Raw genomic sequence first — 24,330 nt, forward strand, 5'->3', positions numbered from 1 at the left:
GTTTCCTCTAATCCCTTAAGTGGTTCTTTCTCCAGCCTCAGGGAGTTGCCACAGGTTTTGAATAATTGAAGAAAACACTATGAACATCCACAGAGTTCTTTCTCTCTCTGTGCACCTTTCTCATCTCTGCTTCTCTGTCCTGCGAGCACCAGCCATCTCAGTCTTCCCAGACTCAGACTCAACGACTTGTCATCACCATCAGCCTCAGCCTGTGTTCCTCTATGCACTTGTGTCTGAAGGCAGAAGGCTGAAGAAAAGATAGTTTTTAATCTCATCTAATATTCTGTGTTTTAGGGATCATAACCTTCGTTGACAAAAAGAAAAGGAAATATTTTCACATGATGCATGAGGTGATGAAATATAACAAAAACTATGATGTTAAAATTGAGTATGTGGAGTCCTCATCGTGCATAGTTCTTTTATGAATACAGCTCAGTTATCACAGTTGAAAAAACGCCATTCAGCCCGGCGCAGTGGCTCAGGTCAGTAATCCCAACACTTTGGGAGGCCGAGGCAGGCGGATCACGAGGTCAGGCGATCGAGACCATCCTGGCTAACATGGTGAAACCCCATCTCTACTAAAAATGCAAAAAACTAGCCGAGTGTGGTGCTGGGCGCTTGTACTGTAGACCCAGCTCCTCGGGAGGCTGAGGGCAGGAGAATCGCTTGAACCCAGGAGGCGGAGCTTGCAGTGCACCCAGATCGCGCCACTGCACTCTAGCCTGGGCAATTGAGCAAGACTCCACCTCAAAAATTAAAGAAAAAAAAAAAGAAAGAAAGAAAGAAAGAAAGAAAGAAAGAAAGACAGAAACAGCCATTCATCTAACAACACAGCTCAATTTTCAATTTTTTATATATATATATATATATATATTTTTTTTTTTTTGTTTGGCTCGCTCTGTCGCCCAGACTGGAGTGCAGTGGCGCGATCTCAGCTCACTGCAAGCTCCGCCTCCCGGCTTCACACCATTCTCCTGCCTCAGCCTCCTGAGTAGCTGGGACTACAGGTGCCTGACACCACGTCCGGTCACCACGCCCGGTTAATTTTTTTTGTATTTTTAGTAGAGACGGGGTTTCACCGTGTTAGCCAGGGTGATCTCCTGACCTCGTGATCCACCTGCCTCAGCCTCCCAAAGTGCTGGGATTACAGGTGTGAGCCACCGCTCCCTGCCTATCATAGTATGTTAACTTAAGTAATTGCATGCTAGCCTAGCAGTCCTCAAGCCACTACATAAATAACAGTGATTATACTGACCAAATATGTCACTTTTTTCAAAATCCGTTGGTGATTGATCACTGTGTATCTATTCTTTAATTCATTCACAGATACTTAAATGTGTATTGCATTGTCTGGTTGGTTCTCAGTGATAAACTCACATGACATTTTACAAAAATGGATAATTGGAAGAGGATATTGGCCAACATAGATGAAAGTGTAGTAAACCAAATATGACACTCTTGAAAGTAAAATTCGAATCAAACACAAGTGTAGCTGTAGAAGAAATTACAACCATAGGAATATTGACACAGTGTCACCACTTGAGATCTGATGCCACTCCAGATCTGATGCCAACTGAACAGTGAACAGGATATTGACATATTGAAGAATGTGGATGTAAAGAAAAGAAAGAAATGTCACAGAGGAAGTAACACCAACACAAAATATCCTATTGAAGGAACTTCAGAGATGTTTTACAACAAACTCTGAAAGGAGTATGACAATTTGCCAAGGCAAAAAACAGATGCATAAAACATGATACAGAAGAAGGCAAGCACTATTTAAACTGTGCTTAAGTTTTGTTTTTGTTTTTGTTTTTGTTTTTGTCTTGAGACAGGGTATCTGTTTGTCACCCAGGCTGGAATGCAGCTCAAGAGATCCTACCACCTCAGTCTCCCAAGCGGACTACAGGTACACACCAATAGCACCAGATATTTCTCACTTCCCCTTCCCCTTCCCCCTCCCCCCCCCCCTCCCCTTCCCCTTTCCTTTCTTCCTTCCTTCCTTCCTTCTTTCCTTCCTCTCTTTCTCTCTTTCTCTCTTTTGTAGAGACGAATTCTTACAACATTGCCAGGCTGGTCTTAAACTCCTGGGCTCAAGAAATCCTCCTGCCTTGACTTCCCAAAACGTTGGGATTACAGGCATAAACCACCAGGCCTAGACAAGGTTTTCTTTCTTTCTTTTTTTTTAAATAAAGAAACAAAACACTTGAATTCTCAATGTTTCTAGTGTGTCACATTATAGCATACCCAATAATAGTTTCTTACTGTGTTTTTTTTTTCATTTTCTATACATTTATGACCAATTGTAGAAGAGTTTTAGAGCTTTGACTAAAAAATTTAAAGGTAGTAGAATAGTTATGACTTCCTCAATTAATTATTAAGATAGATCACTTTGCACGGCTTTCAGCAGGCACAGACCTTTCTATGGTTTCTCACTGCCATACAAAACAAGGACTTTCTGTAGTAGAATTCTTGAAGAAACCACTAAGAAGGGATCAACAAACTACTTTTTTTTTTTTTTTATAAAGAAGCAGATAGTAAATATTTTAGACTTTGAAGGCCACATATAATACCAATATCATCTTTTACTTTTCTTTTTTAACCCAGCCTAATAAGATGCAAAAATCATTCTTAGATCAAGGGCTAAGATATTGCTTTCTAGATTTAGCCCACTAGTCATAGTTCACCAACTTCTGAACTAAGATAACAAAATAAAGACTTAGAGTTAATGAGCAAATAATAATAATATTTTTAAAATTTAATTAGTTCAAAAGATGATAGAAAAAAACAAGAGAACAAATGTAGATGATACAAATAGTAAGATTATAGATTCAAACCTAACCCATGAACGATACCTTAAATGTAAATAGTGCAAATATCTCAATATGTTATTTAGAAATGAAGTTAATCACTATTACAAAAGTCTGTTTGCAGGTAAATTTTTCATGGTCACTCAAACGGATCTGAGACAGGGAGGTTAATTTCACATTCAAAATGTCTCCTGCTGGCCCAGAACCAGCACCGTGGCTCACACCTATAATCCTAGCACTTTGGGAGGCCTAGGTGGGCAGATCACCTGAGATCAGGAGCTCCAGACCAGCCTGGCCAACATGGCAAAACCCCCTTTCTACTAAAAATACAAAAATTAGCCAGGCATGGTGGTGTTCACCTGTAATCTCAGCTACTCAGGAGGCTGAGGCATGAGAATCCCTTGAACCTGGGAGGCAGAGATTGCAGTGAGTTGAGGTTATGCCACTGCATCCAGCCTGAGCAACAACAAAGAAAAAGAAAGAAAGAAAAGAAAAGTCTCCTGCATACTCAGTCTGTAATTATAGAGTAGTTTATTATTTCCATCTTTTTTATGAATTACGTTATGATATTTTACCTAAAAATCAACAATGCTTAATGAACACTTAGCTTTATTATATTGTTTTCAAATGTTTGGATTTTTGTTAAAATATAAATTTTTTGAAAGCCAGAAGTAGATACTACTGGTCATAGTATTTCCTCAGCATCTAACTGAGGTTCTCAAATAAATATTTTTATTGAATGATTGAATAAATAAATATAAATGAACAAACATGTATGTCCATTTAAATGTAAGGACTGCCTGCTTTACTTTTGGTAACATGCTTTCCGGTGAGGGAAATATTCCTTTCCAATAACATTCCCATGTGCTTTTGTATTCTGTATATTTAAAGACCTGTGCGAGTTTTATACTGTGTTTAGATATCTTAATGTTTAGCCATTATTCTGTTGTTGAGAGTTTGAATAGGTTTCTATTGTGTATTTTATAAATAGTACTTCCATAAACATTTTTTTTCTCTTTGGGGTTAACTTCTAAAATGTTCAAAATGCTATTATTGGATCAAAGATATAAAAATGTACTGTTTGTTACCTATTGTCTGAAATACTGATTCCCAATGATTTGAATTAACCCACAGAGCTATCATTCATGCATATCTGTTTCTTATAAACCTGCCAATAACATTTTTACTTATTTTTATAACTTTAATTATTTTTAGGGCATTTATTTTTCTCATGTGGAGAGACAATTTGACTTTTCTATGTGATAATCTGTCATCTGCATTTCCTCAATTATATCAGCTATAGACCAAAATTTAATTTCCTTATTGCTAGTTACAATAGCAGTTAAGATGAGGATGACTTTTTCCATTACTGAGTTGTTCCTGATGTGTATTACATTGATATTTCATAACACTTTATATCACCTTTTAGAATTTCATTTATTATTTTCGATTGTTTTTTCAACTTAGAGCTACGTGCTTTAGAAAATTATGATATAACTTGACTTAAATTCTGGTAGGTTAAACCTCCTCACCATCTTTTTCTTTGAAAAATGTCTTCTTGAAATGTCTTATTTGATCACTGGGCTAGAAAATACAAAATGAGACTGAGACATCTTGCAGTGCTCAAAATAAGAAAGTGAAAAGTGCTCAAACCCCAAAACAATAGGCCAGAGTTCCCAATAGTCAAAGCTGGATCAATCTGAGTAACGAAGTCAGTCAAATAGTATTAGATTATAACCCAAAGTAAAAAGTAAATATCCAGGTGTAAATGTGAATATAAATAAATTGCCAAATAAATCAATGAACAGGGGAGAAGAGACAAATATCCTAGAGAAGAATTTCAGGTAATTTTGTAAATCCACCCTTCAAAAAGTTAGAGAAAAACTGGCAGTCCCTCAAGTGTGGACTATGCTTAGTGAGTAGCTTCCAAAAGGACAGTATAGAAACCAGCATTCCAGTGGAGACCTTACCTAGGTTTCAAGGTTAACATGATCACTAATGGGCAATATTGAAAACATCTGCCCATGCCATGCTATGATGTGCTGAGAATGGCATTTTTACCTCTGTAGTCTCCCTCCCAAAGCCCATAACCACAGTCTGTCCATTAGCTAAAATATTTTTAAAAGCCCAAACTGAGAGACATTCTACAAAATACTCGAGTCCACCTCAACCATGTCAAAGTTATTAAAAAACAAAACAAAACAAACAAAAACAAAACAAAACAAAACAAAGCCGTGAAGCTTCCACAGCATAAAATAATCTAAGGATACATGATGGCTAAATACAATGTGGTTTTCTGGTGGAATTCCAGAGGTGAAAAAGTCATTAGGGAAGAAACATGAAAATCTGAACAAACCACAGAATTTATTTAGCAACAATGTATCCCTATTGGGTGATTATTTGTGACAAAAGTACTAAAGTAACTAAAAATGATTGCAAGAGGGGAAGTGGGTTGTGGGATATACAGGACTTTCATACTATCCTCTAACTTTTCTACAAACCTGAAAGTATCATAAAATATAATTGTTCATTAATAAGTTTTTCAAATTTTTAATTACATAGATTTTCCATCACTCTTTATTACAACAATTTTCATCTCATTTCCTTGCCTGCATACATGTAAGATATGACAATAAAATAAACTCTGGCAGGAAATATTAGATAAATCAACTGATCTGTTAATGTTTCTCTTTCACTACATATAGTAAATAGTTAAGATTATAGAATTTATAAGTCAAACATCCTAATATTCTTATCAGGTATATGTCTGGCTTTAGAAATTGATTTAATTTATAAATTTCCTAGATTTACATTCCTTCCAACTACTAGATTAATTCTAAATCTGTATTCTGTTGAGAGGATCTAAGTCGTCACCTTGTTCCTGAGGCTATAGGACGGCCATGCTCCTCTCATACATGTTATAAAAATTGAAGTCCTTACCATATAACAAGACCATCTTTAATGGTCCCCACACAAATAATAAGGACTGAAATCTTTTTAAGTGTTGTTCAAGAGCACAATGATCAATGCAGTCACAATCTACTAAATCACTAAGTGTCATTAGAAGCCAATTCCATATTCTAACCCATACTGTCACCATTCTTCAGCATTGAAGAGCCTGACCTTCACTTGTAATGTCTCTATGAGGAAATGCGTAATGGAGATGACAAATACCCGCCTCACCCCACCACAGTGCTGGTGAGGAGAGGACACTTTCCATTGTCCCTTCAGAGGGAGCAGAGGAGTGAAGCTCAACAAATGGGGCAGCAGCTAGATCGTTCATAAAGTAGGTGTCCAAAATGAGAAGATTTCCTTAATGCCAATGCATACATCCTAAACAAGAAAATGGTTTTCACAAGCTTTATTATTTTTTGCCTAAGTTGGGTAACATGAAACTGACTCAGAAATCGGCTGAGGCGGGAGAATGGCGTGAACCCGGGAGGCGGAGCTTGCAGTGAGCCAAGATCACACCACTGCACTCCAGCCTGGGAGACACAGCGAGACTCCGTCTCAAAAAAAAAAAAAAAAAAAAAAAAAGAAATCTTCATAGAGTTCACACTTTTAAGCTAAAAAGTAATTACATGTTTTTAGCAAAGTCCTGTCTTCAGCAGTTGGTGTACTGAAAGAAGCATCTTCATCTTCTTCATCTAGCTGCAGGTGACCAGAAGACCATGCAGACTTTATTCCTTTGCCATACAAAGAGTAATAGTCTAGTTTAAGAATTTCTGCTTCAGAATCACTGGATTTACCAGCTACATAACTTTCTGCTATACTCTGATCCATTAGAACTGCTGGAAACTCCTGCTCTGCAAATATATATACATTACTATATATTTGTCAAAATTAATATTTTGACAAATACATACAATACAAATATTAAATACAAATATTTTTGTAAATAAAATACAAATATTAATCTGTCAAAATTAATATTTAATAAGTGCTAAAAATAAGGTTTACTAAAACTAAGGCCAGAAGCAAGAAGAACTCAAGTATCTCTATAACCATTGAAGAAAACAAATCAGTAGCTCATTTTCTCTACAACAAAACTGTGGTATTATAAGATGTCTTTAATGAATTCTATTTACCATTCATGAAAGCAATAATTCCATCTCACACAAATTATTTGAGAGAATGGAAAACATGTTGATACTGCCTACCTGACTTGATATGTGGTTAATATAAGTTTGCCATCTAAATCCAATAAAAAGAGTTGAAGAAAATATATTTTACAGGGAAATACTTGCACAAAAAATTTTTTATAAAACTCAACAATTTTAAACAAGAAAATGGAAGATAATAATTTTAAAAAGTTATAATTACCAATGTGGACTTTTTCCAGATCTTCAAATTTGGTTATTAAAGGGGAAACAAATAGGTCAATAGAGTTATAAATATATTTGAAAAGATTTAATATTCATTTATGAGTAAAAAATTAAGACACTATGATTGAAAGGCAATTCCTTCTTCTGGTAAAGGTATATTTAAAGACAACCTTAAGAAACTTTATGATTAAGAGTAAAATGTTAAACATTTTCTTTGAGTCAAGAACAAAATAAGAATTCTCCTTATCATATTTTTATTTGATTTTGTTTTAGATTCTTTATTCATGCAGAAAGACAAGGAAAAAAAAATATATCTATGTATATATAATATATATATATATAATCTATGTATATAGATGTTTATTTTTTTCTTGATTACACTAACACTGTTCCCTGCCAGATACTGCTGCATATATTTGCTCCTTTCTAGCAAGACTTTCTAAAGTTTGCTCTCATGTGCTTTCTCCACTTTTTCTCACTGCATTCCCTTTTAAATCCACTGCAAAAAGAATCCTGGACCCGTCACATCATGAAATTATAGACATCAAGCACACCCATAATCTCATGGAAACCAAAGTTAACAGTCAATTCAAACCTTTTGTCATTCTTGACTTAGTAGCAGCTTTTGACAAGGTTGACACATTCTCTTCTCCTTACATTTGCTTTGTCTTATCAGATATCTCTGACTGTTAGGTTTTCCTGCAGCTCAAGAAATATTTATTCTCAGTTTCATTTGTTTTTTTTTTTTCTTCTCTCTGCCCATACCCTCATCTACCATACACATGTCTTAATGAGGTCTTGCCCCGAACATGGACCTAGTTCTTCTCTGACTACACTCACATTTTTTACATATTATCTAGTCCCATCACATTAAACATCATATAGAAGGTAATTACTGCTAAGAAATTCCAATTTACAATTCAGAACTTCATGGATCTTACTATATCCAAAGCTGAAATCTGTTTTTTCCACCCTAATGCTCTATCACTTCAAATAAAAGCAGATTTATAGTTTCCAGTTGCTCTGGCCAAATCTTTGACTTAGGAGACACCCTTAACAACATTCCCAAAAACTCTACATATAATACTCCAGAAATTTCTATCGTATCAACTTTAAAGCCAGAAGACACAGTGAAAATTTTATTTTTTTTAGCTTTTATTTTAAGTTCAGAGGTACATGTGCAGGTAAACCCATGTCATGGGGTTTTGTTATACAGATTATTATGCAGATTATATATAATTTTTGGGTTTTATAAAATTACTTATTTTATACAAGATATTTCCCTGTAAAATACCTTATGTTTAACTATTTTTATTGGATTTAGATGGCAAACTTATATTAGCCACATAAAATCAGATAGGTAGTATCAACATGTTTTCCATTCCCTTAAATAATTTGTGTGAGATGGAATTATTACTCTCACGAATGGTAGATAGAATTTACTAAAGATATCCTATGATACCTCAGTTTTGTTGTAGAAGAAAATGAGTTACTGGTTTGTTATACAGATTATTTCATCACCCAGGTATTAAGCCTAGTACCCATTAGTGAAACCGTAATTAGTATAATATCAGCCTTCTGCTAAAAATTCTACAGTATCTTCCCATGCAACATAGAGTAAAAGTCAGAAATTATAAAAGACCCTACATAATAGTTTCTGATTCCTAGCGTAAGAAATAACCACAAACCTAATGAATTAAAACAACACAAATTCATTGTCTTATAGCTGTTAAATGTCAGAAGTTTAAAATCAAGGAGCTGATAGGGTTGCATTCCTTCTGGAAGTTTCAAAGGAGACTATGTTTCCTTGCCTTTTCCAGCTGTCTGCATTCTGTGGTTTGTGTCCCCTTCCTTCATCTCCAAAGTGCATCATTTCAACCTCTACTTCCATTGTCATATCTCTTTTTTCTGAAATTGACTCTCTTGCTTCACTCTTAACAGAGACCACTGAGTTATATTGGGATCACCCATGTAATCCAGGATACTTGCTTCACATCAAGATCCTTAATTTGATCACATTTGCATAGTCTCTTCTGACATTTGAAGTGACATGTTCACAGTTGTTCACAGTTGTGAGGATTAGGGTGTGGCCATCCTTGGGGGCCATTATTCAGTCTACCACACCCTAGGGATTCTGGGCACTCCCCGACCTGTTACCTCTTTTCCCGCTTCAACTACCACTCTCCTCTCGCTTCTTTTGCTTCAGCTATGCTTGACTCCTTGCTTTCCTCAAGTATTCACCAGTATTCTGTGAATTCTTGAGGAAAGCAAGGAGTCAAGCATAGCTTGAATTTGTGAACGAAGCAATCCACAAGAAAACAATCAGTAAGAAACTATCAGTAAACTATCAGTAAAACACTTGAAAAACTTCAATACATAATTATAATTATCCAGAAGTGTCGAAGTAACCTAAACTTGACCTGTTTACTAAATTCTAGAACAGAGAATCCAGGATGGTACCCTTAGCAAATTTATTTATTTCATCATCTGCTTGGATTTATTTTTGGTAACACAAAAAGTAAATGTTTTGATCTAAAATAAACTTAATTACAAAGATGAAAGATTACTGATATTTAGAAATATGTGAATAAAAAAGATATTTTTAAAATTCTAAAAATAAGAAGTTAAGATGCTGACATCAAATAACAGGAACTCATTCACTGCTGATATAAATTGTCTTGGTTACAACTTAGGAAAGTACCATGACAACTTCTGAAAAGATTAAAGCTAGGTACATACTATAGAAAAGCAATTTTACTTCAGATTATATACTAACATACATGAGTATCAGGATGCATGTATAGAAATGATCGTAGGAGCATTGTTAGTAACATTGAAAACTAGGGGAAGAGGTAATTCCACATACCCACTGATATGTGCATAACATATCCATTGAAATGTGATCCATATTAATAGGATTGTACCAAATTCAAATACATTTATGGAGAAAGATACTCTACACAACAATATTTGGCAAAAGAAGAAAGGTAAAAGATTATCTGAACTATGATTGCACTTTAATTTCAAAAACAGCCAAAATTCTAGTAGTTTATTTAGAAATACTTATGTAGATATTCAAACCATAAAGAGAAACAGACATTACTATCACAAAATAAAGCTCAATGGCACCTCTCGGAAGGAGAAATGGTGTTGCTATTAACACACCACAGAGAGGAATTATTGGGGGCTAGAAATTTTCCATTTCCTGGACTGGGAAGAGGACGCTTCCATTGATTTTTATGTATGTGTTAAAGTGTATATATGTTTTATGTAAATTGAAATATGCATTATGTTTAAAATTTTTAAAACATAAAGGTCAATTAATAAGGACAGACTGTGGATCAAAAGAAATACTACCATGTCAATAGAAAGATTGACAAAGGATCTGAACACATTTTCAAATGTGTTTTCAAAATGCAAAATGCTTTAAACACATAGATGCTCATGCTCACTTAGCATGAACAATAAAATGTCACTCATAAACCTTTTCACTTATAAAATAAATAAAAATGATAATGGTGATATAGTGATTCGCTGCAGTTGTGGAAAAACAGTTACTTTCATAGTCATTGGTTTAAGCTGAAACAACCTCAATGCAGAGCAACATAAAATCCCTATCAAAGTTTAAAACTTTTCTAGACTATACTTCAGCATTTCTACTTGTAATCATAATTCCTAAAGATATAACTCTGTGTCAAATTGCTATATTAGCAATTTTTTTAAAAACAATCTAAATGTCCTTTAAAAATGTTAAAACAATTCTAGTGCACCCATTAGAAAGAATATTGTTCAGCTACTCAGAAAGAGAAAAATGTCTTTATGTACTGTAATGCAATGAGTCCCAGTTTATATTTTTAAGTGAAAAAAAAAAAAAAAGCGGCCGGGCGCGGTGGCTCAAGCCTGTAATCCCAGCACTTTGGGAGGCCGAGACGGGCGGATCAGGAGGTCAGGAGATCGAGACCATCCTAGCTAACCTGGTGAAATCCCGTCTCTACTAAAAAATACAAAAAACTAGCCGGGCGAGGTGGCGGGCGCCTGTAGTCCCAGCTACTCGGGAGGCTAAGGCAGGAGAATGGCGTGAACCCGGGAGGCGGAGCTTGCAGTGAGCCGAGATCCGGCCACTGCACTCCAGCCTGGGCGACAGAGCGAGACTCCGTCTCAAAACAAAACAAAACAAAACAAAAAAGGCAGATTACATTAACATCTCATATCTCATAAAGTACACTGCCATGTTTCCAAAAACAAGATAACACACATGTCTTTACATGTTTCTCTGGGAATATGTAACAAAAAACTGGAAATATATGTTTTTTTAAAGAAGAAAACTGGGGATGTCTGAGGATCATGATGAGAATCTTAGTTTTAACTGTATACCTTTTCTGTAAAAAGTGCATGCATCATCAATTCCAAATATAAATTAAATAATAACATAATGGCTATGAAAATTAATTGGATTTTTCTGTGAAATAGTCAAAAGAGCTCTATTACATATGCAAACTTAGTTTTGTACTTAACTAGAAAAAATCTGCTAATTTATTCATCAGCACGCTACTTAAAAATATAACTGCTTTGATGTGGTAATATATAGTAATACATATAATAATTTTTTTTTTTTTTTTTTTGAGGCGGAGTCTCACTTTGTCACCCAGGCTGGAGTACAGTGGTGCAGTCTCTGCTCACTGCAACCTCCGCCTCCCGGCTTCAAGCAATTTTCTGCCTCAGTCTCCTGAAGAGCTGGGACTACAGGCATGCGCCACCACACCCGGCTAAGTTTTGTATTTTTAGTAGAGACAGGGTTTCCCCAACTTGGCCAGGCTGGTCTTGAACTCCTGATTTCATGATCCACCTGCCTCGGCCTCCCAAAGTGCTGGGATTACAGGCATGAGGCACCGTGCCCGGCCAAGAATAGTCTTAATAATGGTGAATGAGATATAATGTTGGTTCTAATCCTGGAGTCATACATTCAGGGTTAGAAGCCCATCTTTACAACTTTCTCGATTCATACCATTAGAAAACTTAGACAATGAGGGCACATATTTTCTCTTAATTATAAATGAAAGATAATTGGATCTACATCATGGGGTTGTTGAAATCGTAAAAAAGTAAAATAAACTTTGAAGGTATCACTATCAGGCTACATCAAGTTTCAAAATATTATATCTCTTATTTAACTGTACCCCCCAAATTTTATGTGACAGTAATTATACAGTATTTTGATTTCAGAAGAATGTTAAGAACTGCTGATGAGAAAGGTCTTTTTAAAAACTGGTGATTTAAATTAGCATGATTTTTTGTTTGCTGATTATGTATGATGGTGACTTTGAGCTTAATATAGATATATTTAACTACAATTTTTAACAAAAAGAGTGAGCTCACCTGAGGTTCACATTCACATCCTTTCTTTTTCGTTTTTTTTTTTTTGTGAGACGGAGTCTTGTTCTGTTGCCAGGCTGGAGTGTACAGTGGCACAATCTCGGCTCACTACAACCTTGATCTCCCAGGTTTACAGGATTCCCTGCCTCAGCTCCCCAAGTAGCTGGGAATACAGGTGCATGCCACCACGCCCGGCTAATATTTTGTATTTCAGTAGAGACAGGGTTTCACCATGTTGGCCAGGCTAGTCTCAATCTCCTGACCTAGTGATCCAACTGCCTTGGCCTCCCAAAGCACTGGGATTACAGGCGTGAGCCACTGTGACTGACCTCACATCCTTTTTTACTATCCACATCATAATATATCTTACCTTTCTAGTTGTTCATCGTTTCAAATATAGGTTTTTTTCGCCCCTGATACAAGGTCTCACTCTGTCATCCAGGCTGGAGTGCAGTGGCACGATCATGGCTCACTGCAGCCTCAAACTCCTAGGCTCAGGTGATCTTTTCACCTCAGCCTTTCTGGTAGCTGGGACTACAGGCACATGCCACCATGCCTGGATAATTTTTTGTATTTTTAGTAGAGAGAGTGTTTGGCCATGTTGCCCAGGCTGATCTCAAACTCCCAGGCTCAAGCACTGGGAGACTTTGCTTCAGCGTCCCAAAGTGCTGGGATTGCAGGCGTGAGTCACTGCTCCCGGCCCACTTAATTTTTAATCTTAATAATATGACTCTGAAAACCTAGCATGTAGCCTTCTTCCAGTCTAACTGAAAGCCATCTTATTCTCATTTGCCCAGATTATTACAATAAGTCTCTTCTGGGTCCACACGGATCTCTAAATTGCTACATCTGTCCCTGTGATGAGTTTGTATCACTCAACACGATCAGTCATCAATTTCTTGGAACGTTTTGCTTCTTTGGCCTCTAGAACAGTCATAGTCTCCTTCCCTCCACCAACACACAAACATACTTTTTCTTTAAAACAAAACAAATCAAAACAAAACAAAAATGGAGTTTCGCTTTTGTTGCCCACACTGGAGTGCAGTAGCGCGATCTTGGCTCATTGCAACCTCTGCCTCCCAGGTTCAAGTAAATCTCTTGCCTCAGCCTCCCAAGTAGCTGGGATTACAGGTGCCCGCTACCACGCCCAGCTAATTTTTTGTATTTTTTGTAGAGACAGGGTTTCACCCTGTTGGCCAGGCTGGTCTCAAACTCCTGACCTCAGATGATCCACATACCTCAGCCTCCAAAAGTACTGGGATGACAGGGGTCAGCCACCACGCCTGGCCCAAACATACTTTTACTTGGATGTTCTCTACATTTAGGAGTAAACATAATCAAAGGTCATTTCCTAGATTTGTGTTTTTTTCTCTTTATTGTGTCCCTTCAGAAGCTCAGTTGTGACAGGGGCAGAAGCCTAGTACGCTCATGATTCACATTTCTGTCCCTCTGCTCTGCTAGACTCAGGAAAATCAAACAGACACAAACTAGATTTGGTGCTACGCCTATGATGTAGACTTGTAAATAGCGACAGAGGAGTGTCAAAGGAAATTGAAAAAGCTCAGTCGTCTTGGGCTTTTTTTGGGGTGGTATTTGAAAATGACACCACTGAATGGTGAGAAATTTGATGATGTAAGTTAAGCTAAACTGCAGCCAAATATAAAATGTTCCTTTAGAAAATTTGATATAATAGTATACATTCTTACAGATCAGTCTCCTACTTGATAATATACCTCTAATCTGGGGCTAGGATTTAACATTTTAATATAAAGTTTTACATTTAATAGCTTTATGTAATCTATAAATGCACAGTATATTTTTAAACATGAAGTTTGTGAGATAATTTTGCTAAAGGGGGAATCTGAAATTTACATTAAATTCCCTTTGCCTATTGTGGATTAGAGCTCTAAGAAGAGAAGCAAAGGTTTTAAGTTATAGTTTAACAAAGTTGCTGCTCCCCTCTCAATTTTAATCCACCTACCTGAAAATTTACATGTTTTTCTTTATTTTAACTCCTTTTTTCTGAGACAGAGTTTAGCTCTTTTTGCCGAGGCGGAGTGGTGCAATGCTGCAATCTCAACTCACTGCCACCTCCACCTCCCGGGTTCAAGCGATTCTCCTGCCTCAGCCTCCCACGTAGCTGGGATTACAGGCATACACCACCACGCCCGGATAATTTTTTTGTACTTTTAGTAGAAACAAGTTTTCACCATGTTGGTCAGGCTGGTCTTGAACTCCTGACCTCAGGTGATCCATCCGTCTCGGCCTCCCAAAGTGCTGGGATTACGGGCGAGAGCCATCGCATCCAGTCATGTTAACTCTTAATTAAAATTACTAGGAGTCATGGAACACAGTTCAGTGATTAATAACAATAATAATAATAAAACAGTAAGATAGCCCATATTCTTTAATAAAATGGATGTAGACGTTTAGTGAAGTGAATATTTAAGAATTTATATGAAGTGAATATTTAAGAATTTACTTTAGGAAACCTATTAAAGGGCTCCCTCCTATTCATGCTTTCCTATGAAACAAGTGAGAACCTGAATATATGAACATATGCCAAGTATGAGATATTGATGAGCAAACACATTAACATACATCCCTCTCTTTCAGTTACTTTACAGAAAAGAGCATTATTCTTCAATACAATGGGTATAAAATTTAATTGAACATATAATTATATATTGCCTCCAAGAAAGAAAATGACAGAGCTCTAGTAATTCATAATATCATATTAACAATAACCATGCTTCATTGCTATTATATATGTACTTACTTGTTATTGACAAATTATATTGAGATAACTTCTACAGAGCAAAATTTATGTGAGATTTAATACAGTTTTCATTTACTGAGATTTCTCTTGCACTTTTACTAAAAATCACTGACTCCATTTTCATATAATCTTCATTCTTGACTACATATTTTAAAAATTCTGCATTTGAAAAATGATTGGCTAAATTATAGATATAAATGTTTTATTTTACTTTGGATATTTTGATTGAATAAAGTTTTTCAAATTTGTGATGGAGAATTATGAGTGCAAAATTTACACATTCAGGATTTTCCTGAATATTTTGTTAAAATGATATAGTGAGATTTGAAGATGTATTTTCCCTACCTAACTGCTAGCTAAAATATTGTATGCAGAGATACATACATTGTATGCATTCTGAGAACTAAAAACAAAGAGGTGGTCTGCTCTGAAAATTATCACGGTTTTCTGCAAGTCATGCCTCTATTTACAAATGCTTTTATTACTTCTTACTTGAAGTCCCTAGAGATTTTAATACAGGTTTACATTTTGTGTGTTTGTGTGGTCTTTACATATTAAAGAAATAATGTCTATATTCATGCAAATGTCCACTCATCAGGAAGATATTTATAATCATTTAATCCAAAGGAGTCTCTGTCAATGTATATCACATCAACCTGATTAATGTTTTCCAGGACTTTCTCTAAGAAAAATTTACTAATGCATTTATGTTTTCATATTCTATTCATTATATGGTTGCAATGGACACGGTTCAAATAAAAAATAACTGTGTCCCAAAATCCCTATATCCCCCTACCCCATCTAATCACTAAAAGCAGGTTTATATTTAGTAAACAGTTGTTTTTTATGTAGGTCGTTTTGGTCATGTTTGGATAATTTTTTTTTAATCACTTGGGAACATTTAGTCTCAAGAACAGTCTCATTTCAATTATCAAATAGAGTGTTTTCTACATACTGAACTCTCATATAATGTAAAGATTGTCCACTTGTGCAATTGAGATTTATTTTAGCCTAGGAAGTTTGAAGTGGTGGAGGTCAGAACAGCTTCTCCTCCAACTTCGTTCCAGCTACTCCTTCTCCAGCTGCGGCCAGTTGACATGACTGTGTCCGTATTATCAAGAGTAAAAGGGATGCAGTCTAATATGGTGGACGCAGTTGCTATTTCTGGGCTTTACTGATATTTAAATTTGAGTTAGTCTCTCATGGATCAGTTTTTACACTTTCAGAGAGATCCTCTAGAAATTCTCAATTATAATTTCCTTATGAGGTATTTCACATCAAAAATACGTTCCCAAGGAATAAACAGATCAATAAAACAATAAAAGCATGCTTTTTGAGTCTTCAATCTTAACATTTAGTAACATTGATTCATACAGTAAAAAACCCCCAAACTGTTTCATTTTCACTGTATTTACAAGTACTGCAGAAACAGAACATGGGAATATTTGTCGACTATTGTTTTATTCTTGGTTGTGGAGTCTGTGTTATATTTGAGACAAAAGAGGCCCATAACTTGCTGTTATTCTTAGTATTTGTTCTCTTTCTTAAAGGCCGGCACTTTGTGAGCAGAGAGCTTATATTTTCCCTACTGTGTGCATAATACCAGAGTGGTACCTAGAAGGTCCTCCACATATTTACTGAAAGAAGGAATATATACTTCATGCATAGTGGGTGTTTGGAGCCGACAAGTCTATAGAGAAGGATGACCACGAGACTGGAGAAAAACATATGCTTTAAGATTGGACATAAACAGGAGGTCAGGAGGTCTTGTCAGAAGTCTACACTGTGGGAAACAAACAGTAATGGTAACTCTGAAGGGAAGAATATAATTGAGAGCATATTTAGAAGTATTGAGAGCATATTTAGAAGTAAGAACCCATGAAGAAATAAAATTAGGTAGAACTGTTAGGAAAAGGCAAGAGAGATTTTACTATAATGACTTAGAATAAGATTTATGGTTGCCCCTCTATGTTATTTTTTTATTTTTTATTTTTTATTTTTTGGTGTTTTGGGATTTTTCTCAATTTTTGGTTTTGATTAAAATCTATTTTTAACAGGCTTTTTTACCACCTGAGACTAATTATCATATAAAATATAGACAAAGTTTGTGCAGGAAATATAAAATTAGTGATTTGCTTAGAACTGCATATTTATTACAACTAAAAGTAAATTCAAGACTTTACAGTTTAATATCATTATTTACTTTAGATTTGAAGATATGGAAGCTGAGGAATTTGAAATTATCTCCTCAACCCAACTGGATTGAGCAATAGGAAACTGACTAGAAACTACATGTAAAAAAAATTAAACTAATAAAAAATAGGAGTTTATAAACACAATGTTCCTTGAATTTAAATTTGGAAATTTTAAAATATTTACAGAAGGTTTCACTATGGAGGTAACATATTTCAAAAGTAGGTTCCTTGAAGTTCAACATGTGAAGCTCTTGCCTTGGAAGATAAAGAGAGGGGAGTAAGTATACAGGAAATATCCACATATTCCAATAAATTCCAGTATACAGGAAGATTCTTAAAGGTCAGTGTTATGATTAGATCACGGAAAAAATGGAAAAAGAAAGCTCTTACGCGAAATATGCTTTTGTTTAGAATGTATTTAACAGAATGATTTACCAGAAAATGTTTCTTTTTATGGCGAACTCAACAAATAAATGTTTTGAATTGAGTACGGTTGACTTTGTTTCTTACAAAACAAAAGGAGTTGTGGCAGTGACAATTAGCCAATGGGCTTTACTCCTCTCCTTTCCTTCTCTCTCTCCCTCTCTTGATTTTTTTTCTAAATGAGTTTTTAAATACACATATAATTTATATTTATAATGTAACATTATTAGAAGTGAGTACAATAATAGAAATTATTTAGTATATATAATGTTAGTGCATTAGTGTATATAATACATTATAATCATGCCCTTTGATTTCATGGATAAGTAAATGAAGGTCAAGAGAAGTTCAGAGAAGGCCAAGAGACAGTGGCAAAAAAAATGCCACATCCTAGATTTTCTGATTAACAGTTGTATGTTTTGTTAAGTTCCTCTTTGCTTTAACCCAATGAGCAGTAATGGTTTTTTCATTTTGCTTTAACCACATAGCAGTAATAGGTTTCTATCTGAGAAATTATAGGCATCAATTCTTCCTAGGGTCTGGTTAGCTAATTGTATGGATATTTAAAAATTTTTTTCTTCTGCTCCACACAGGTGCTTTCTAGTCTTGTCCTCATCAAACCAGTGTAAGCCTCTCCATCGCTAGTGGGAGAGTGCTTTGTGAGCTCCCAAAATATTCCCCATATAGAGAGATATCTGTCACTGTGTTTTCATATGTCTAGTGATTGGAACACATATTACTCCAACATCTAAACCAACCCAGAGGCATTGAAACACTTATCACCATATCACACGCCTACTTAAAGGATATACAAACTGGAAGAATAATTTCTGAAAGAAAATATGACTATATGATAAATTCCTTACAAATAATGATGGAGAGAATATGTGGGGGATTTTAAGTCTTGTATACTTCACAAGGAAAATATATTTTAGCCTCAAGTTATATTTATCAAAATGTTTGTTTATTAAAATATCATAAACATTGCCTTTTTGGCATATCTTCATCTGCATGTTTATCTCTTTTTTTAAAATTTTTTATTATACTTTGAGTTCTAGGGTGCATGTGCACAATGTGCAGGTTTGTTACACATGTATACATGTGCCCTGTTGGTGTGCTGCACCCATTAACTCATCATTTACATTAGGTATATCTCCTAATGCTATTCCTCCCTCCTCCCCCGTCCCCCCCACCCATGACAGGTGCCCGTGTGTGATGTTCCCCACCCTGTGTCCAAGTGTTCTCATTGTTCAATTCCCACCTGTGAGTGAGAACATGCGGTGTTTAGTTTTCTGTTCTTGTGATAGTTTGCTGAGAATGATGGTTTCCAGCTGTATCCATGTCCCTACAAAGGACATGAATTCATCCTTTTTTATGGTTGCATAGTACTCCATGGTGTATATGTGTCACATTTTCTTAATCGAGTCTGTCAGTGATGGACATTTGGGTTTGTTCCAAGTCTTTGATATTGTGAATAGTGCTGCAATAAACATATGTGTGCATGTGTCTTTACAGCAGCATGATTTATAATCCTTGTATATACCCAGTAATGGGATGGCTGGGTCAAATGGTATTTCTAGTTCTAGATCCTTGAGGAATCGCCACACTGTCTTATCTCTTAAATAATATTTTAATTGTACCAGTAATTAATGTAATACAAATAATAAGGTAATTAATACAATACTATAGTATAGACAAAAAATGTTAAAGCATCTGTTTCACAGATTATGACATGAATACACCATGGAAACTACAAAATTGATTGAAATGTGAACTAAAATCTAGATACTCTGGCCATTAAAAGACTCAGAGAAGTCGGAGAGTTATAACACCTAAATCATTTCTGTTACTCTAGCAGTTCAGCACAGTCTATATGGAAAAGAACTGGTGAACACATTCACAAATTTCTTACACCAATACTCATTAAAGAGTTTTCTAATTTGTTTTCATAAAGCAGAGTAGGAAGCATAAAATTTGAGTTGTATATCAAGATGCGTATATCTTAAATTTACCAACTTAATGGTCTTCAGTGATTAAAATTTCTAGACTAGTCTTCTCTGCCAAAGAGCCAAATGCCACCAGATGGCAGAGGGAATTCAGTGTAATATGACTCAGGTTAATTCAATCAGCTAAATAGTTATTAAGATCTACTCTAAGAGCTTAACACTCTCTCACTGCTCTAAGAGATATGAAGTACAGTTCTTGATGTCAAGGTGTTGATATTTTATGAGATAAAAATACAAAGTAAATAAGAAGTAGCTTGACTATAATGAGAGAGTATGTAATGATGATAATTCAATTTACCAACATTTATTAGATCATCATAAAGTACTAGATGAAGGGAAATAGATGCAAACAAGCTAACTGCTATGTACAGGAAGAACCAAAGAAAACTATTTAGAGTTTCTACAGCCCAGATTTCAATTATTATATTTTTACGCAGTTAGTTTCATAAACTAAAAGTTGTCTATGAGAGCAACCTTCACTCTCTATTCCCAGGCTTTCAATCAATGAGATCTGTGAAAAGCTTGCTACTCTGTGCTTTCTGGTAAGATTCCTTAGGGTGTTGTTTCTTTTCCTTTTCTTTCTAGTCAATATGATATTTAACCTCATCTTTCTCATTTTACCAAATATTTTAAAAGGTCTGAAATGATTGCAATATGACAAAACATATCAGTGTTTCAAAATCAATGAAAATGTTGTCTCAAAAATAGGATTTTTAGAAGAAAAAAGCTTTTGCACCATTTTAATTATTCCAATGAAGATATCACAGTTAAGGTTAATGCAAAAGTTGGCAATGCAGTAATGTGTCCATCATAATTGTGTAGTGTTAACGTGTGATTTATGTTAGTGTGCTTAATTTCCTTTTATTTCTTTGACATATTCTCGTAGACTATCTATAAAGGTAATAATATTGGCTATTAAATGAATTTCTTCTTAAGCTCTCAAGTCAACTAAGGCATTATCTGACTTCAATTAGATTCAGATCGTGTCAAGAAAGAAAATTTGAACTTAATACAACCTAGTGTATAAAAGCATTCATTAGTGCTTTTATGTTAAGCTTTTCATTTCATTCCCAATCACAACTAATTGTCCTCACTAAATTTATAACTCTGTAGAATGAAAACTCTCCTCTGTCCACCTCATATTGGAATAACTAAACTATTTTTACCTGCTTTTCTTCCTATTTGTTTTTCTTTATACAAATGCACCCATAGTGTGGCCTAAGAAAAATAAATAACATTCATACCTAGAATAAATTTTCTTATAATAAGCAACATTTTTGTCCTTGAATCATATTTTGCTTTCTTGTTCACATTTGCTTTCTTGTTCTGTAGAAGATTAAACAACTTTGAAATGTTTTTGCTTCCTCACTGAACTCAATAGCAATGTGAAATATACATATACACATATGCATTGTCATTTAAATGACCGTATTTACATACAGCTTTCTCACTATCATTGCTTTCTAACCATAAATACTAAAATCGCAGTTTCGAGTACCTCTTTAATTCATAAGTTATTGGCAGAATTAATTTAAATAAATAAATGTATGCATTTATCATGTTATATTCATTCCACAGTTTTTATCACATTAGAATTTGTATTCTGTAAACAAAAATGCTTTAGGGAGATTTAAAGAATCATATTTATAACAATGATGGTTTGATGGCCGTCAAATTTTCATCAGTAAAATATATAAAGAGCAAATGTAAATATGTGCCATTTTAACACAGACTTACCTTGCCTACGTATTGATAATCAGATCCTGTATATTCTTCCAGTAGGAAAAACTGATTCCACATCCAACCACGCTTTTGACGATGGAGAATTTTGCCATCACTCCTTGGTACACGTGAACTTAAAATTCTTTGCTGTGGTACAGGCGTCCTTCTGAACATTATTTCCGGAGAGCAGAAATGTGGCAGGCATACCCAGAGTAGAAACAGTAGCAAAAATTGATATATTGTCATAGTTCACTCCTTGACAAATCCCAACGTAGATGAAGAGAAGCGGTCCTATTTTACCGAGTTGATTTTACTGTGTTTCAACTGGTTTCCAACATTTCATCAATGTTTTGTACATGTTTCCCAAAGCTTCAAACAAACAAACAAAAAAAGTTAGTTGACAACATTATCATTATTACTTTTCATTTCAAATTCAAAGTGACAACAGTTTGTTAATAACAACCAAAACATTCATTTTCTTTATTTTTCATACAATAACGAATAGTTTTGAGAAATATTACTTGTTTAGCAATATGTCCACAATTTATGAAAATATTGTAAATGTTTATTTCCACCAAATCCTAAAGAAAGGGCATTATTAGGCTTTTTTTTTTTTCTTTTGGCACTTCAACAGTTTTTAGGAATTACATTCCTGTATAAACAGGAGATATAGTTCATCTGCATGTCAATTTTTTTCAGAGTAATTTAACACGAATTAAAATTTTGAAAACAAAACTGTGATTTAAATAACCTACAGGAATCATGCCTTCTGTTGTGCAATTTTATATTTTAATGTTTTTAAACAGCGGCATACTTTCTTCAAATTTAATCCTACTCAGAGGTAAAAGTAAAGGCACAAACAAAACAAAACAAAACAAAACAAATGAGAAAACTAGGAATGCCTTCCTTTGAAGACCTCTCCTCTCTTCCCTGTTAGGTTGGACTGTGGAACACTTAGAGATTCCTTAAGTAGAAAATAATCACTACTACAGTGAACCAATTTGTAGTATAATTAAATCTAGCAGATTGTCTGCTTCTAACTACCTCTACTGCCTGGTCTAGAACTCTGTTATACCCGAGGCTGACTATGGTAACAGCCTACTGACTGCTCTCTACCCCCTCCCTGCCACTATTTTCTCAACAAAATTTCCTTAGAAATCTATTAAAATGTAAGTCATAGCATGTCATTTTTCTTCACAAAACACACCAGCAGTTTCTCATCCCTTGAAAGAAACCAAAGTCCGTCCAATAATGCTGCACTCAATTTCATGACTGCTGGCCACCTCTCTGACCACGTTTCACTTTAACCCTCCACCACATCTCCCTAAACTGACTCTTCTCCAGCCACAGGGTCCTTCTTGCTTTACCATGCAATACATTTTACATGCTGCCTTCCTTAACGAGCAACTTCCTACTTGTTCTCTATGTCTAGAATGATTTTCCTGTAGATATTCACCTAGCTAGATCCTCTGTTTCCTTCAGGTATTTCTTTAAAACCACCCCTGAAATTTCATATGTTCCATTATATGACATGTTTATTTATTTATTTATTTATTTATTTATTGACTGTGTACATACTCCGTTTTTCTGCTGCAATCCCATGTAGAAAGATAATTTTATTCTTTTCTTCATTACTGTATTCACAATGCCGAAAAAAGAATCTTGTGTATAATAGATGTTCAAGAAGCACTTTAAATGTATGAATAAATGAATGAATGAATTGCAAGTGAATGCAAACATTTGACTACCATTTACCTGCTATATGTTCTTATGCCCAAGCATTTAGGTATAGAAATACATATTTTTGAATTACAATAACTTTTATATTATTCTTCATTTATATTATTGTGAATATACTTATTTTATTTTCTGTATGTGTCGATTGTCTTTTCTTTCCTAATATGTATGGATTTTATTTCAGGATGTGATAAAGTATTTGTTATAAAAAGTGATTTGAGAACCAAAAGGATTGAGTTTCACTTCTCTAATATGGCATTGCATTATAAATACTCCTGCTTTTACATTTATGCTTACATCCACAGTAATTTGTTAGCAATCTCTTTACTTTTTGTTTCATTATTAAGAAGATTTAAAAGTTAATATAAATGTTTCAAGGAAATAAGATTAATAGTGAAGCAGTGTCTCCCTTGAGTGTATTAAATGACAGTGGAGTCGTCCACAATGCTTGAAGATGTACAGCATGATAGACGGAAATTGTATTTCAATATGTCATGTAATACTCTACTTGGAGTTTAGAAATTATCTGATGCATAAAATGGTCTTACATCACAAAGCACTGAAACTCAAATTGATTGGATTCTAAGTAATAGGAACATTTACCAAAATAGGGGCTTTCATATGTATTAGGATGTGCTGGACGGTATTCTCCAGAAATGTACACTATCCCCAAGAGGCAGGGGAGAGTCTGTGTAAGTGAGGGTTTCTGCTTTCTTCTACAAAAGCTTTAAAACTTATTGAAGAAACGGTTATTCTCATTTCATCTCTTTTCTCATTTTGAAAAATTGTCAGCAATTCTATGATGCATTGGTGATCATTTTCAATACAGTTATAACCTTCCCTAGTGTGAAAAGCCTACGCACCAATGTTTCGGAAAAGAGTAGGTGGGGACTATAGCTATAAAGGTTGCTATTGAATAATTGGAACCCCACATAATGCATGAGATCATTTCCTTTGTTA

General features: G+C 34.9%; 1 protein-coding gene across 2 annotated transcripts in view; it reads right to left on the reverse strand.

Moving 5' to 3' along the window:
• Positions 1-24,330, reverse strand: part of LOC101005841 (cadherin-10) — a 165,267-nt gene that overhangs the window by 89,707 nt on the left and 51,230 nt on the right. For both annotated transcript variants that reach the window (XM_009208195.3, XM_003899529.4), the window contains exon 2: positions 21,649-22,002. In XM_009208195.3, coding sequence (XP_009206459.1) covers positions 21,649-21,879 — 231 coding nt within the window. In that variant the 5' untranslated portion in view covers positions 21,880-22,002. The remainder of the gene's footprint in view (positions 1-21,648; positions 22,003-24,330) is intronic.

This window comes from Papio anubis, chromosome 5 (assembly GCF_008728515.1).
Source record: "Papio anubis isolate 15944 chromosome 5, Panubis1.0, whole genome shotgun sequence".
NCBI lineage: Eukaryota > Metazoa > Chordata > Mammalia > Primates > Cercopithecidae > Papio > Papio anubis.